This window comes from Porites lutea, chromosome 2 (genome assembly GCF_958299795.1).
Source record: "Porites lutea chromosome 2, jaPorLute2.1, whole genome shotgun sequence".
Classification (NCBI taxonomy): domain Eukaryota; kingdom Metazoa; phylum Cnidaria; class Anthozoa; order Scleractinia; family Poritidae; genus Porites; species Porites lutea.
This window is the reverse complement of record NC_133202.1, coordinates 28,367,706-28,381,559: the sequence shown is the minus strand read 5'-3', so window position 1 is coordinate 28,381,559 and position 13,854 is coordinate 28,367,706. Positions and strand designations below refer to the sequence as shown.

Sequence of the window (13,854 nt, the reverse complement as noted above, 5' to 3'; positions counted from 1 at the left end):
AGGAAGCCAATCAGGCGTGAGAAAACTAATTAAAAACGCATTGCTTGTGTGTCCTAACTTTATTGTGACTGGTTAGTAAACCGTCACAATTAAATCAGTGTTCACGGTTCTTTAACTCTCACAGTTGAGGGTTTGAAACTTGCAATGATCAAAGTCTTCGGTTTAACGACGAGAGCCTAGTTTTAAGGATTGGAGCTGGCCAACTGACGGCTGGACAGGTAACCCGGTTTTATACTTATTGGGCAGAGAGATAAAGAGGATAATTATTACATGGCCAGGCGTGAGAAAACTAAAACGCATTGCTTGTGTGTCCTAACTTTATTGTGACTGATTAGTAAACCGTCAAAGTTAAATCAGTGTTCACGGCTCTTTGACTCTCACAGTTGAGGGTTTGAAACTTGCAAGAATTGTGTAAACGTTGTATACATGGGCTTAATTCAAACAATTATTCGTTAAAATAGAATTTTTTAAAAAGATTATCAAAACACAGCTAAGTTTTTAGCACCTATCTCCTCGGGAAGAATGGTGAAGCATTCGAAAAAATGAAGACGTTTATGAAGCGGTTCACTAATAAGCAAACATCGTGTTTTAAGCCTGATAAAACCCTCTTACTCGTTTATGAAACTGTATATACTAAGCTAAGAGTGGACAAGACCAAAGTTTGGAGATGTTATCTGTCTACACCACGATTGACGTCAGTCATGGTGTGATATTGACTCAAAAAGAGAAGCTCCACGTACTTGTAATGAAGTCTCTTTTTCTTATTTTGGAAATAGCAAAAGTACAGCCTCCGTCTTGTGTGAGTCGAAACAAACGCTTCATGGTGTACCTGTGGTCTTGCAATGATCAAAGTCTTCGGTTTAACGACGAGAGCCTAGTTTTAAGGATTGGAGCTGGCCAACTGACGGCTGGACAGGTAACCCGGTTTTATACTTATTGGGCAGAGAGATAAAGAGGATAATTATTACGTGGCCGCGAGCCGACAAGATAATTTTTCTTTCAACGTTGAAAAATATTTCACGAGCTAGCGCATCTTTCTATATAGTCAGCAATAAAAAACCAAAACCATTTCACTTAAGTATTTTTTTGCTGCGAAAGGCGCGATTTACTTCAGAGCCCCTACCCCATGATAGTGTATTCTGTGGCCAATTATAGACCACATCTTTGTCACTTTTGGGCAAATATGTAATCTTCGTGATCCCAACTTAGTCACTTTCTATTTATGTATCTACCTTATCAATCCTTTAAATGGGTCATCGTCCTAAAATGGAATGACCCATTTTTTAAATTGAATGAAGAACATCTTACTTTTCACCTACAGTACAAACATTCTGGTGCGTTTGCTAACCGTAAATATGAAGAAACCCCCAAAACACCAAAAATCGGAAAATGTGCGACCCTATTCTAGTAACTCTGTTGAAAATACGACTCCATTATAGTCAATCCAGCCGTGAAAATGTGACCCCATCCAGCGGCACATCCCCATTAGTCTCTTTTAAGAAGTGCCCCCCCCCCCCCGGGCAATGAGTGTGAATTCGAGGTAGAAGAAGGCGAAAGGAAAAAAAGTAGAGGTTTCTGCCTCAGAAAAAAAAGCGCCGAGAAAACTGATGACTATGTCACTTTTTTGCAGGTTTTAAGATGTACGTTCACTGCGTACGTGAGAGACGATGATTTGTTGTTTGCTCGTGCGTCACTGACGGTCGTGGTAAAAACCAAGAAACTTGTTGCCAAGATAAAGGGTATGTTACTATGGTAATGGGTGAAAAGGAGACTCTTTTTTCCCATGGAAATACCAATCAAAACCCCAGAAAAAACACAGTTTAGTTCATAATCCATGAGAGAATTGTTTGAGTGCGTCCCATTTAGACATAAATCCATGATTTATCCCTGAGGACACTGTTCTTCCAAAGTTTGCTACCGAATGCTGTACAATTGGTTTGGCGAGGTACAAAGAAATGCAAATGGCCATCTGTCACCTCTAATCTCAGCTGAATTCCCTCTATAGTTTTGTACCAGATTATGCAGGACTTGCTTGCGTGAAAATCAGTTGCTTTCCAAACAAATTGTCATTTTTTAACTTACACTCCTCCTTTCAGGTGGCGAAGAAAGAACGATAAGTGCCAGCGAAGAGGCTCTTTGTGATGGGAGTAATTCCAAAGACCCTAATAACCTCCCAGAAGATCCCATCTACCTCTGGACTTGTAAATGCAAATATGATGACGGCTGGCGATGGTGTTTCTCTAGGGACAAGCTTCAGCAACTGATTTTACCTCAAAGAGCAGTGGTTCGCATTCCTCCAAACACTCTGCCGGCAGACAAGACGTAAGGATTTCTTTTGCTTTTTTCTTTCTTTTTCTGTTTTTTTTTTCCGGGACCTATTTGGTTAAAACATTATTTTATACTTTTGAGAGAGCCGAGAAAGTCAAAGCAGTTAGGCTTAGTTCGAACGTCCTATTTCACGTGTCGAACCTAATGATAAGGTTCGTACAGAATCTTGAAGTCTTGAAAAAGGTTTGAAATTTGCCCAGCAGTTTTCCAGACTTGAAAAAAGTCTGAAAAAATGCTAAAAAAGTCTTGAGGTTTTTTTTCAAAGCCACAACAAGTGCTTTATAAGTGATTTTTTTTTCGTTTTGGTAAAATCTTATTCAGTCGCGCCTGTACCTTTTGCAGCACATCATGAAAAAACACTTCGTTCCTGCGGTTTTGTAAGGTTTCTATTGATCACCGTTTTGATAACCTAGAGCCTGGAAAAAGAAATTACTGTTTTGGAAAAAAGTCTGGAAAATGTCTTGAATTTTGGATCCAAAAATTATCTGTACGAACCGTGTAATGCAAATGAAGGAGAACAGTATAGCTGACAATAGATTTTGAAATGTTGGTTTTTAGGTAAGGGGAAAGGCGGAGTACTCGGAGCAAGAACTCTCAGAGAAAAGCGCGAGAACTAACGACCAACTCAACCCAGCTAAAGCGTCCAATTACCGTTATCTTTCTAATAAGCAGTTGCGGCGCCAATTTTAAACACCCCCTCTCCTCTAACATCGCCCTCTATCCAATAAACTCCCAGTGAGCCAGCCCTGGGTGGGCTTATTAGAAGTAACAACGAGAGCGACTTCGACAACGAGTACAACTCCTTTTCGTACTTTCGCTACTCAGGTTCTCTTTGGAGTTACTTCAAGTTCAAGTTTGCGGAAAATATTACAATGGGATGTTGTTGATTTCACGTACAAAACAAGAAATTCGCTCCTGCCACCTCGACTTTTCGATGAAAACTCGCCGTAGCGCGACTTGCAAGAACAAGTTGAGCACGTGCGGCTGAGCAGAACTGATGCGCTGTTGGCTCAATCGGTAAACTCGTCGAAGTCGCACTCGTTTTCGATGCTGACATCATCATCAACATCATCATCAGGGTTTGTTTTCACTCTTGACAGAGGAAATTCTCCCTGGATCGATCCCACAGGTGTCTGTTTTTGGCTAATCTTCACCATAAGGGTCCAATCTGTCTGGTGAGATCTTTCTGCTGACATACTCTCTATAAAAGAAAAAACCTTCTAACACGTCTGTCCATGGTTTTGTTGTTCAACAGTTGCGCAATTACGCTGAGATACTTCAAGCGTGATATGAGCGCCAGCGCATCGGTATACTTTGATGTCAAAGGGCAGGAAGTACCCAAAGTCAAAATTGTTCAAGCGTTTTCCAACGCTGCTAAAGTGAAGTTTATAGCTGTTGTGAAGAGCTCGTTACCAGATCTAAGCTTGGAGTGGTCGGGCAAACAAATGGACGAAGACGGTAATTTGACATACTTTCTTACCTCTTATGACCATTATTTATTATAGACATTTCTGGGTTATTTATAAACATATATAGCGAAAGTAAAGCGCACTCTCTGATTAGTCAATTACCCATTTACTATTTAAAGAAACATTTACTTTTTATGGTTATCCGATTCTAACGTAACTCCGGATCCACTGATGAAGGGCCAGGCCCGAAACTTCGGCATCATTACTTTTTATCAAGAGAGGATAAAGGGGACAGAGAAGGCATCCCCCAAACACCCCCTATTCCATAGGTAATTCGTCTCGAGTTATTTTTAGAATCGGGATAAAGTTACCTCGCGCGCTGCGTGGATGTTTCGTGGAGGTTTCGCATGACTAAACGCCGTGCAATACATGTCGGGCGAGAGGCAATGAAAGCGTAAAGAGATCGAGAGCATTCCTGAATATTGAAGCAAAATGAGTCGGCGCTCACCTGGGAAAAGGGAATCGCTGGACTCTTTGACAACCCGTGAAATCAGTTTAACTCGAAGTTGTCGTAACCTCAGTGCTTTAATAAAATGAGAAATTTCGCCGGTCTATTGAAACCGTTCGTTTGTACAATAAAGCAAGTAGGACGCCAAGTGTTATTTTTGTTGAATAATAAAAGACTAATACCAGAAATTGCTCTCTTCACACTGTAAATTATAAATGATCCTGAGAGAATATTCAGTGTGTTAAGGATTTCCCTGCTGTACTGTAAACTCTATACAAGAGAGGAAGGGCGATTCTTTTTTAATTTTCGTTTCGCTGACACAGTTTTAGCAGAAATCTCTCTGTAGTCGTTTTCGTCGACAAAAGGAATAGCAATATCGCTCTCCGCGTCTTCCGCCATTTTGTTCTGCGTCAATTCGTGAAGGACGCGTGGCTCTGAGCGTGGGTCGTCCACGCGGAACACATTCGCGCTATGTAATTAGCTGTTGTCTAATCCCCTTTGAGATCTGTGGTGTTAAAAATAACTCCAGACGAATTACCTATGGAATGGGGTGTGTATGGGGGATGCCTTCTCTGTCCCCTTTATCCTCTCTTGCTTTTTATTGAACGTTCATTTACTATTTGTCCATGGTTGAATGCTAAGGAAATAAGCGGGCGCTCAAAGCAGTACGCGTCACTTTCTTCGAGGCTATATTTTGGTTTATACCCCACAGTTTTTTTCATATCTTTTTGTCAATGTTTTTGTCTTAATACTGAGAGTCGATCACGTTCATCTCGTCGTGATTTAATTGAAGCGAAACTTGCAACTTTTTATGGTCATGACAGAAATTAAGCTCAATGTTGTTGCCGTTGTTGGTCGGTGATTACATTTCATTCAGACGCCATTAGTAATAAAAAAGGAAAAAACACTTTGTCTTGATGTATTCTTGTATTCTCTTTTCTATGTTGTTTTTTAGGAAACTTGTTTGACATTGATCTCAAGAGTGTAACCGACTCACCAGTCTCTTCGGTTGTAAAGAAGCGTCCGGATAAGTCATTGATCAAACAAAAAGTAGCCCTGGTCGTGAGAAAGTGGAGAAATGGATTAAAGCTGAAATGCAAACTGAAGGTGTGGCGAGAAGAAGTTGAGGCTTCTGCAGAGGATGAAGTGAAAGATGCTGAACCGCCGATAGAAGGAAGATGTAAGTCACCGAGTAACCCTTGGGTCAAAATTGTAATTATCATTTGTTTTCCCGATACATTTCCTATAGAAATAGTGGAAAGAAGCTGATAAAGTATCTATTTAGTTGGGTTATCATGTCCTCAATTCTCGTAGTCACTCTGTTTAAGCAAGCATAGATACCGTAAATCCTCTATTAAGCGTCCCCTCTCAAATAACCCCCTCCCTCTAATAAGCCTCCCTCCCCGCCTTTTCAGGGGAAGAAAGTTAATAAGCTCCCCTCTCCATTATGCCCCTTCCCCTCTCCTAATTATTCTTCACTGATAAATTATTGACTGTATTAATAAATCACGACTGTAAAACTTCGTGTGAGCTGATCCGGGGTGGTTTATTTACCAAGTGGAAGTTCGGATTTGATTCTGATCCTCGGCTGCATGACCTCCATCCTTCTTGTACTTGAGCTTGTCCACTTTGTAGTCAAGTTCTTTATGGATAACTTACACAATCGTCTTTGCTAAATTAAATAAGCCCCCCCCCCTCTCAAACAAGCCCCCTCTCAAGTGGGCTTGAATTAAATAAGACACGGGGGGGGAGGGGCGAGGATAGAGGATTTACGTACTCCAAAGAGGAATTTGATGCTGGGAACTCATGCTAATGGGGCTTAAAAGGTTAAAAGATAAACAGCAGACCCTTGCCAAGTCCTTATAAACTTCTTTACTCAAAAATTGAGTTAAGTCTGCTATGTGCGATGATCTGGTTAATCATATGCGTCTGGTCTTAGGCGTGTTAACTAATTAAAAGAAGTTATAAATTATACTAAATTATTACGGAAACTATACTTATTTACGAAGTGAAACTAAATTAAATTATCGTAAGTTATACTAACTAGGTTCGAACGAACACTTCACTCAGCATTTGAGACATAACTTAAGTCACCATATTAAGATTATATTAGGGAGTCGTCGTTCAATTCAAGTTAGATTGTAGTACACCTTTCATGCTATTTTACCTGATAAAAGGGCCCATTAAAAAAGCCTCAATATTTTCCAGGTCAGAAACTTGAAGGATCAGAAGATGAAGGTATTTCTATTGAAGGACTTGACTTTGAAGATCCCGAGGGTGAAGCACTGGAGTATCGCTGTGGATATATGGACAAGAACAATAAACCAAAATACAGTACTTCCTGGTCTACTAGCAACATCTGCGAAAACGTTGCTTTACCTCCAGGTATGAACGGCTCACTGCATTAGACGGATCAAGGTAGGTTTCCGGCAAACTGTCCACCTACCCTTCTCCTAAGCTAACATTAGCACTTACTTCTTACTTAGAGAAACTGTTGGTTTAGGGAAGGGGTAGGTGGGCAGTTTCTCAGAAACCTAAATTGATCCTAGAACACTATGCTTAACATTTTGGTAGGGCAAACAGGGTAAGTTCAACCCTCCAATTAACCCCATCCCTAACCTTTTGTCATTTAGTGAGTTACAAGGTTGATCTGTTCCGGTCCGATACAGGTTTTTTTGTCACGTCGTGCGGAGAAATCCCGTTGCGTGACGGCTAAAGATGCACAAGAAACGAGGTAGACATAAGGTAGTGAAAAAAAATGGCTACATTCGCATTTAGAAAAGGAAAGGGGACTGGAGCCGAAACGTGCCCCGCAATTGTTTCTGGGATAGTTACTAGGGACGCAAGGTCAATTGTTTCCCTTCCCTTGTAACAGTCCCAGAAATCTTTGCGAAAGTTAACTGGTCCCAGTTTTCCTCTCGTTTGTAAAGTGGCGAATTGAAAAGCCAGCAGTGGTAAAATAACACTTAGTATGCCATGCCAGTAAAAAACAAACCCAAGGCCAAAACGTAACGGACAACATACTGAACTTTAAATTCCAGGGTCACGTTTTAACCCCACGCTTTCCCCTTTTTTGATTAGTTTAATGGTTACCTAGTAACAATGTCTTTGTGCCTAGCTTAGTCTTATATAAGGTGTATCCCTTATACCAGTTGTAAATTGTCAAAACACTTTAGTAGCCTGGCCCGGGTGCAGAGAAAAGTGGAGGGGAAAGGGATGAAGATTTCGTGTTGTGTTGTAATACCACCTGTTTGCGATTATCTGTTTTTGCTTTGATTAAGGTGTTTCGATACAGTTTTTGGGAGACCATACCGATGTTTTTCAATCGCCTTAAAAGTGATTTTATCCTCCTCCAATCGCCATAAAATTTTTACCACTAACTGACCTAAGATTGAAGTTTGTCAAAATGCAGGTTTAAGTAAAATCGATACTACCATGACAACGACAAACAAAAACCTTTAAAATCAGTTAAAGACTAATTTTACGACATCTAGAACTACCATTAAAAATCCAGCATTAGTAACTTAAAGTGTGGTGTCTAGCAAACCACCTCCTTGAGAAGAATAATGATGATGATAATAAAAAAACAGGACATGTTAGCGTGCGGTTTTTATTTGAATTTCAGGTGACCCGGAAAAAGGTAACAAGTTAAACTGTATTGTACAAGCCCGAAACACGCGTGGAGCAACAGCGAGGACTGTTTGTCCAGTTGTAGTCCCTCCTCAGAACTTCAACGAGGAAGACATGAAGAACGCTACTGAGAAAATCAGAGAAAAACTGAACCGAAATGAAATCACTGAAGTTCGAGGTAGGTTTAGTTACCAATCCCAGAGTTACCTGTAAATTGCACTCAGAAAATGAATTTAAGATTAGAAGTGTAGGAATTGTACGAATCCTGGTTCTTTTGGGTGATGATCGGAAAAGACAATTTCTTGATGGCGCAGTTTTATTGGAACTTCCATGGCACATACCATATAGCGCTCTTTAAGCCAATCGGGATCTCATACTCGTAAGGAGATGAGGGTACTTCCCATGATGCCTTCTTCTCAAGCTTCAGGTACATATCACTAAGGTTGGGATTACACAAGTTGAAATAAAATTATATGAGATGTTTGGAAAATTTGTTAACCTTGAGTTGGTATCTAAAAGGGGTATCATTTTTCAGTGGGAGGTATAAGAAAAGGTAGTCTGCTACACATGTATATCCGTTTTTAGTGTCGGGGAGGAGCGTTGCGTGACGACACTAAAAACGGCTGTGTGGCAGACTAAGGAAAAGGGTACGTATTTCAGAAACGGTATATAAAAAGTTACGGGGTTGGAACGTGTGGCGGAACTCTGGGGTCCAACTGCTTACCCACACCCTCGCCAAGTGAGCTTACCCTCTTTTGTGAAGCATTACTGCTACTACCCACTGGATGAAACGACAGTCGTTTGCAGGGTTGGTACTTCCAGTAGGACGTTGTCATTCGCCAGTTATATGAGTGGGTGAAGAGAGAGCAAAGGTTGTTTTCTCATGAAACCAAGTACAGTGGAACCTCTATACTATAACGAGCTTTCGTTGTGTCGATGTTCTCAGTTAATAGTCTTGCAGCTCATCAGAACCCTTAATTCAATTGGACCGCTATGGGTCGCAGCTCTTTTGTTTTCGGGCCAGGTTCCATTGTTAAGTTTGTTTGTTTGCTGTTTTCCAAACCAATCCCTTGAGGTCTCCCAAGAGCTGCAAGGTCGCCCAATTCTTTTTCATATATTTTACATTTGCTACGGTTGAGAAAATCGTTCGTTACATCGAGGACTTTCTCATATAGAGGTTCGTTACATCGAAGTTCCACTCAATGTCCGACGTGTTGTTTCGCTAGGCCACCACGCCTTAACTGACCCCTAATTTCCTTATTATACTTTGAGTTTCTCCCTACGTCGCCCTTCGATGTATGTTACGTTTTCTCATTGAAGTAAATCGCTGAGGATGAAATTTCTGTCGCTACTATTGTTGTACGATTTTCCTACAAGCTGTGTTGTATTTTGAGTAACCCCCTATGTAGAATTCTCTTGGCGTGACTGATGTTTTCGTTTAATTTCCAGCCGACGTTGAACGGATGGTGTTCGGATCGGACAGCGAAGAAGCAACGAATGACATGCTGATTGAGTTAGCAAAAGGGGTAAGATTTGTCATAAATGCTCTTCTCAAATTCATAGTTGTATTTAACTGGACGTCTTAAAACTAACTCCATGCGGAAAAAATTATCTCAAAGTAAACTGAGAAATCTTCCTCGAACCTAAGGAAGCTCTCATACATCTCGCGGCTGACCGTGTTTGTTGTTCTGGCCCAGGAACCGGCCTCAAAATACCCTGGAAGCAGCCCATTATGATACTTTACGTTTCGTATCCAGGTTCTTCCTTCGACTCTCTTTGGTATATCAACGAGAATGTTTTGTCTGTGTGGCCCTCTTTGCCTGTTGTTCGGACGATATCCCAAACAGCTTGCCACTCCTACATAGTCATTAATGATTATCAAAATAATTATAATGATAATAATAATAATAATAATGATAACAATAAACCTTCTTTATCTAGAAACGAAGAGAAAAGTTTAAAGTTTTGGCATTGTTTTTCTTTTAATTTGAAGAAGGGTGAAGCTTATCACTTAAAACTTCAAAACATCTTATTTACAGGAGAACATGAAATATCACTTTGTTCAACTTACAGTCTGATTTTCGTTCCAGGACTGCTTTAACAGAAGAAGTCAACAATACGCTCGATTTAAGGTACAAATGTAAGAATCTTCCTATTCATCATTAGGTTGATGATGAAGTCAAAGAAGTCCAAGAGTCTGAAGACATTGGTAGCGAGGAAGTAGGAGAATTATTGAAATCACTTGAGCTTGGCCTCATGGGCGTGTCTGGCGATATAGAGGAAGGGAGAAAGAGGGTCAGTGAAGCTGTTGAGGATAAGGAAGAGACGGCGAAAAACTTAAGGAAATTAGTCTCCCCAAAGAGGTCTCGGGAAAACGGCGAATCATCTCGGAGAAAACGAAGATCTTCTAACAGTGATGACAGTGAAGATGAAGAAGTGGAGGTTGACGCAAAAACTATAGATGATGTATGTGGAAAAACCAAACAAACCGGTCAAGTCAAGTCAGTTATGGCAGCTCAAAACTGTCTTTGACTATAGAACGATTTAAACAGAAATGATTTTATTCGTTCCAGCAATAACCATCATAGATTTATTTTTCGATGGCACTTTTTTATCATTAAAAAGTGTCTTTTTCTTGTCACTGCAGCTAAAAATTTGTGTATTTTGTTTTTCATCTTGTTCTTAAAGTGACGCAACAAATATAATAAAGACAATGTTTGATAGTTTAATGACCCTCTTCCTATGAAAATTATATGAAATCTATTTCTGCCTTGGTTCTGTGTCATACTGTGTGGCTATTTAAAGGACGACACCTCACTGGTCGGTAAGAATGGCGTCATGTTTTTTTAAACTTGGCCGGTAATTCATTTCGCTGTCACACCGTCTACACGTAGTATTGTCGTAAACCTTGATTTCAGTTAGAACTCGTTTCAACGACTCAAGACCCTTCAAAAATTCATCTAATGTCAAGCGTTTCCTCAACAGGTTGAAACAACTCTAAGCGTATTTTCCGCGCTCATTGAACCCGGCAACTTCAGCAATTCCTCCATGGCGGTGAAACAAGAACTAGTGGGTCTTGTTGATGACTTGGGTAGAGGTCTGTGTCAAAGCCTCAGCACAGGGGAGCCAGCACTGATTGCTGAGTCTCACATTGTGGTTATTAGGAGCAAAAAGGACAGCTTTGACAACGTAGATGTTAACTTTACCAATACCGCGTGTGAAAATTGCAGCTATGCCATTCAAGAAAGCGCCCAAGTCTTGCTAGGACAGTCAGTGAAAGACCGCTACGAATCCTGGGATTGCAACGAGGATGGATGTAACGGAGCATGCATTGTGTCTGCTCAGGTGATTAGCTTCTAATAAAGCCTTTTTTTTAAATTGTTGACTAGATTTTTTCCTTATCACTTTTTCAGCCCGAAAAAGTGTAGTCTTTTGTATGTTCATGCATTTCTAGGTTAAACGAGATTCTTCGGTATTGCATTACAAATGTGACGTCAACACATTTAAGACGATGATGCTATTGGCAATTTTTTCCGAAAGGAACAGTAAACTTGTCGTTTAAAACGCCTGAGGGAAATTCACGACGAACTTGCTTTTATCCAACTATTACTCATAATTTTTGTTTGTTAATTTTTTAGTATCCGAATGATTTGCTTGCTACGGCTGATGACGGAAGCTCCATCAGTCACGTGGTTTACGTCAAACTCTTTAACCCGGAAAATGCAGCTCCTCTGTTGGTTAGCGGTCTTGTGGAGCCTGTTACTTTCAGGATACCACTGCGAAATTACATAGCTTCCAATTGTACAACGCCCATGGTAAGGCATTGATTACGTAATCAGTAATATTGGCGAGCTTAGGCAAAGACGTTTTGAGCAACGCACGTCAACCGCTGCCTGGTTAGCTCAGTTGGGAGAGCACCGGTCTGCCGAGCGGGAGGTCGCAGGTTCAAACCCCGGCCGGACCAACACTCAGGGTCTTTAAATAACTGAGAAGAAAGTGCTGCCCTTGTAATGACATCTGCAAATGGTTAGACTTTCTAGTCTTCTCGGATAAGGACTAAAAAGCGTAGGTCCCGTCTCACAGCACTTTCACTGATTTGTTCTTGTGGGACTTAAAAGAAGCCACATCACTATTCGAAAAGAGTAGGGGTCGTCTACTCCGGCGGTGTGGCCAACCTTTACGGGTTGTGGATTGGGCGGGGATGGCACCTCGCGTGGGACCTGAGTCCCGTTCGTGCACATTCCCTCTGGGCAGGCCTGTGTCCAAAAAAGCTGGTAAAAAAAAGGAAAAGAGACTTTTTCATTCTTAAGCTGGGGTTTTTGCCCAAAATTTGACGTAAATCGCCTTTATAAGAATAAAGAAAGTTGTCAATAAAAATTTGTTAGCGCCAGGGCATAATATAAGGGAAAACTCTGGCTGGACAATAAAGCTGCTGATCTCAGGTAGGTTGAAGTTTACTTGAATATGCTGTAGCGCCATGTAAAAGCAGCCGTGACCGAGCAGTCAAAGCGCTAGACTCGCAAAACAGAGCCGCCAATTCAAACACCTTGTTAGTCCCGAGTTCAGCTCTTCGGCCATGCCTGTAAACAGCCATCTGGTTTACTCCTGTCATTTGGACCTCTTCACAACGCCCACATTGCAGGGGCACTCAACGTCAATTTTCGGAAAATATCTGTTCGGAAGACGATTTGAGATCTAGATTTTTCGGAACATTTGTTGTAAAATTTCTTGCTTGCCTGCCTCTCCTAGGATTTTCGAACACATATGGTATAATTGCCCATTTTTAACGGACTCTTACCCTAAAAATGTCACCAAAAATTTTCGGGAGGTTTTTTTCTGGTTGAAATTTTCGAAAATTTTTGATCCCTATAATTTTCGGATCACTAGACTTTCAGCTAGGAAATCCGAACAGATGAAAAATTTTGAGGGGATAAGAATATGCCTATATCTACCGTTTAAATACTAAAATACGTTCAACATTGCTAAGTTTAAGTGGTTTTGAACTATATTCTCGTTGGATGCCCCTGACTTATTGGGGACAGAAGAAAGTGGCCAGAGGTTTGAGTAAGAGTCAATGTATGGACTGTCCGCCAAAAAAAGTGGCCGTTGTGGAGAGATTGCCGTTAGTGGAGGTTCAACTGTAGTTGCCATGTTATTTCATTTTATTATTTCTGTCCTTTATTGTGGGCCATAGTGTAAAGTATTGGCCATGTTCTAAACGAGGGGGGAACAGGTACGACTTTTCGTTGTAAAGGCTTTAGGGACCGTTTGAAGGGGCAGCAATGTGTGCATAGACTTTCAATGCAACTCTCCTGCTTACTTCTCTTGCTCCCATTCACACGATACTAATCCAAAGGTGCTATGTCACGAAGATATTGTCATTTTAGAACAATTGAACTCTGTGCCAAAGTAATTACTCAGATCCTGCAATTCTCCTGTAGACATATGACCTTGAGGATATCAAAGAAATTTCATCCGGCCAAGAAAATATATTTTAAATAATTTTTACAGGAGCATTAAATACACCAGCTGTATAAGTCTGTTTGCGATTACGCGATTCCTGTGTTTACGCTTCGTTACCTCATTACTTAATAGTGGTCTTTAACGGATGCTTGGGCAACTTTTATTAATGAGCTGAGATCTGGTTGGGCAAACCGGTTTTGGAACTGGTTTTCCGGATAAACCTATTTTGGGTTGGGACAAACCAGTCTGGGGTATAACGAGATACAGGGTTAGACTGATGTTTAAGGTAATGAGATGCAGGGCATGTAGGTACATAAAAAACAATTAAAGATAGTGACGTAGGAGGTCAGAAATAATAACAAGTTGCAAGACAGTTGTTCTTGCTTTAGGGGGTTAAGACAAATAAGTAGGCGTATGATTCTTTTAATGAGGAGGTTTAATGTCGATTTTGAATAATGCTTTTAATACATACCAGGAATGCTTGCAAGGTCAACATAAAAGACCACTAAGGCATCA

General features: G+C 40.7%; 1 protein-coding gene across 1 annotated transcript in view; it reads left to right on the top strand.

The window, feature by feature from the left end:
* The window catches only part of LOC140925990 (uncharacterized), a 56,546-nt gene that overhangs the window by 32,400 nt on the left and 10,292 nt on the right, over window positions 1-13,854 (top strand). The window contains 11 exon segments of the mRNA XM_073375807.1: window positions 777-916; window positions 1,631-1,739; window positions 2,097-2,322; window positions 3,584-3,786; window positions 5,201-5,425; window positions 6,454-6,630; window positions 7,871-8,053; window positions 9,325-9,401; window positions 10,042-10,341; window positions 10,861-11,220; window positions 11,514-11,690. Coding sequence (XP_073231908.1) covers window positions 777-916; window positions 1,631-1,739; window positions 2,097-2,322; window positions 3,584-3,786; window positions 5,201-5,425; window positions 6,454-6,630; window positions 7,871-8,053; window positions 9,325-9,401; window positions 10,042-10,341; window positions 10,861-11,220; window positions 11,514-11,690 — 2,177 coding nt within the window.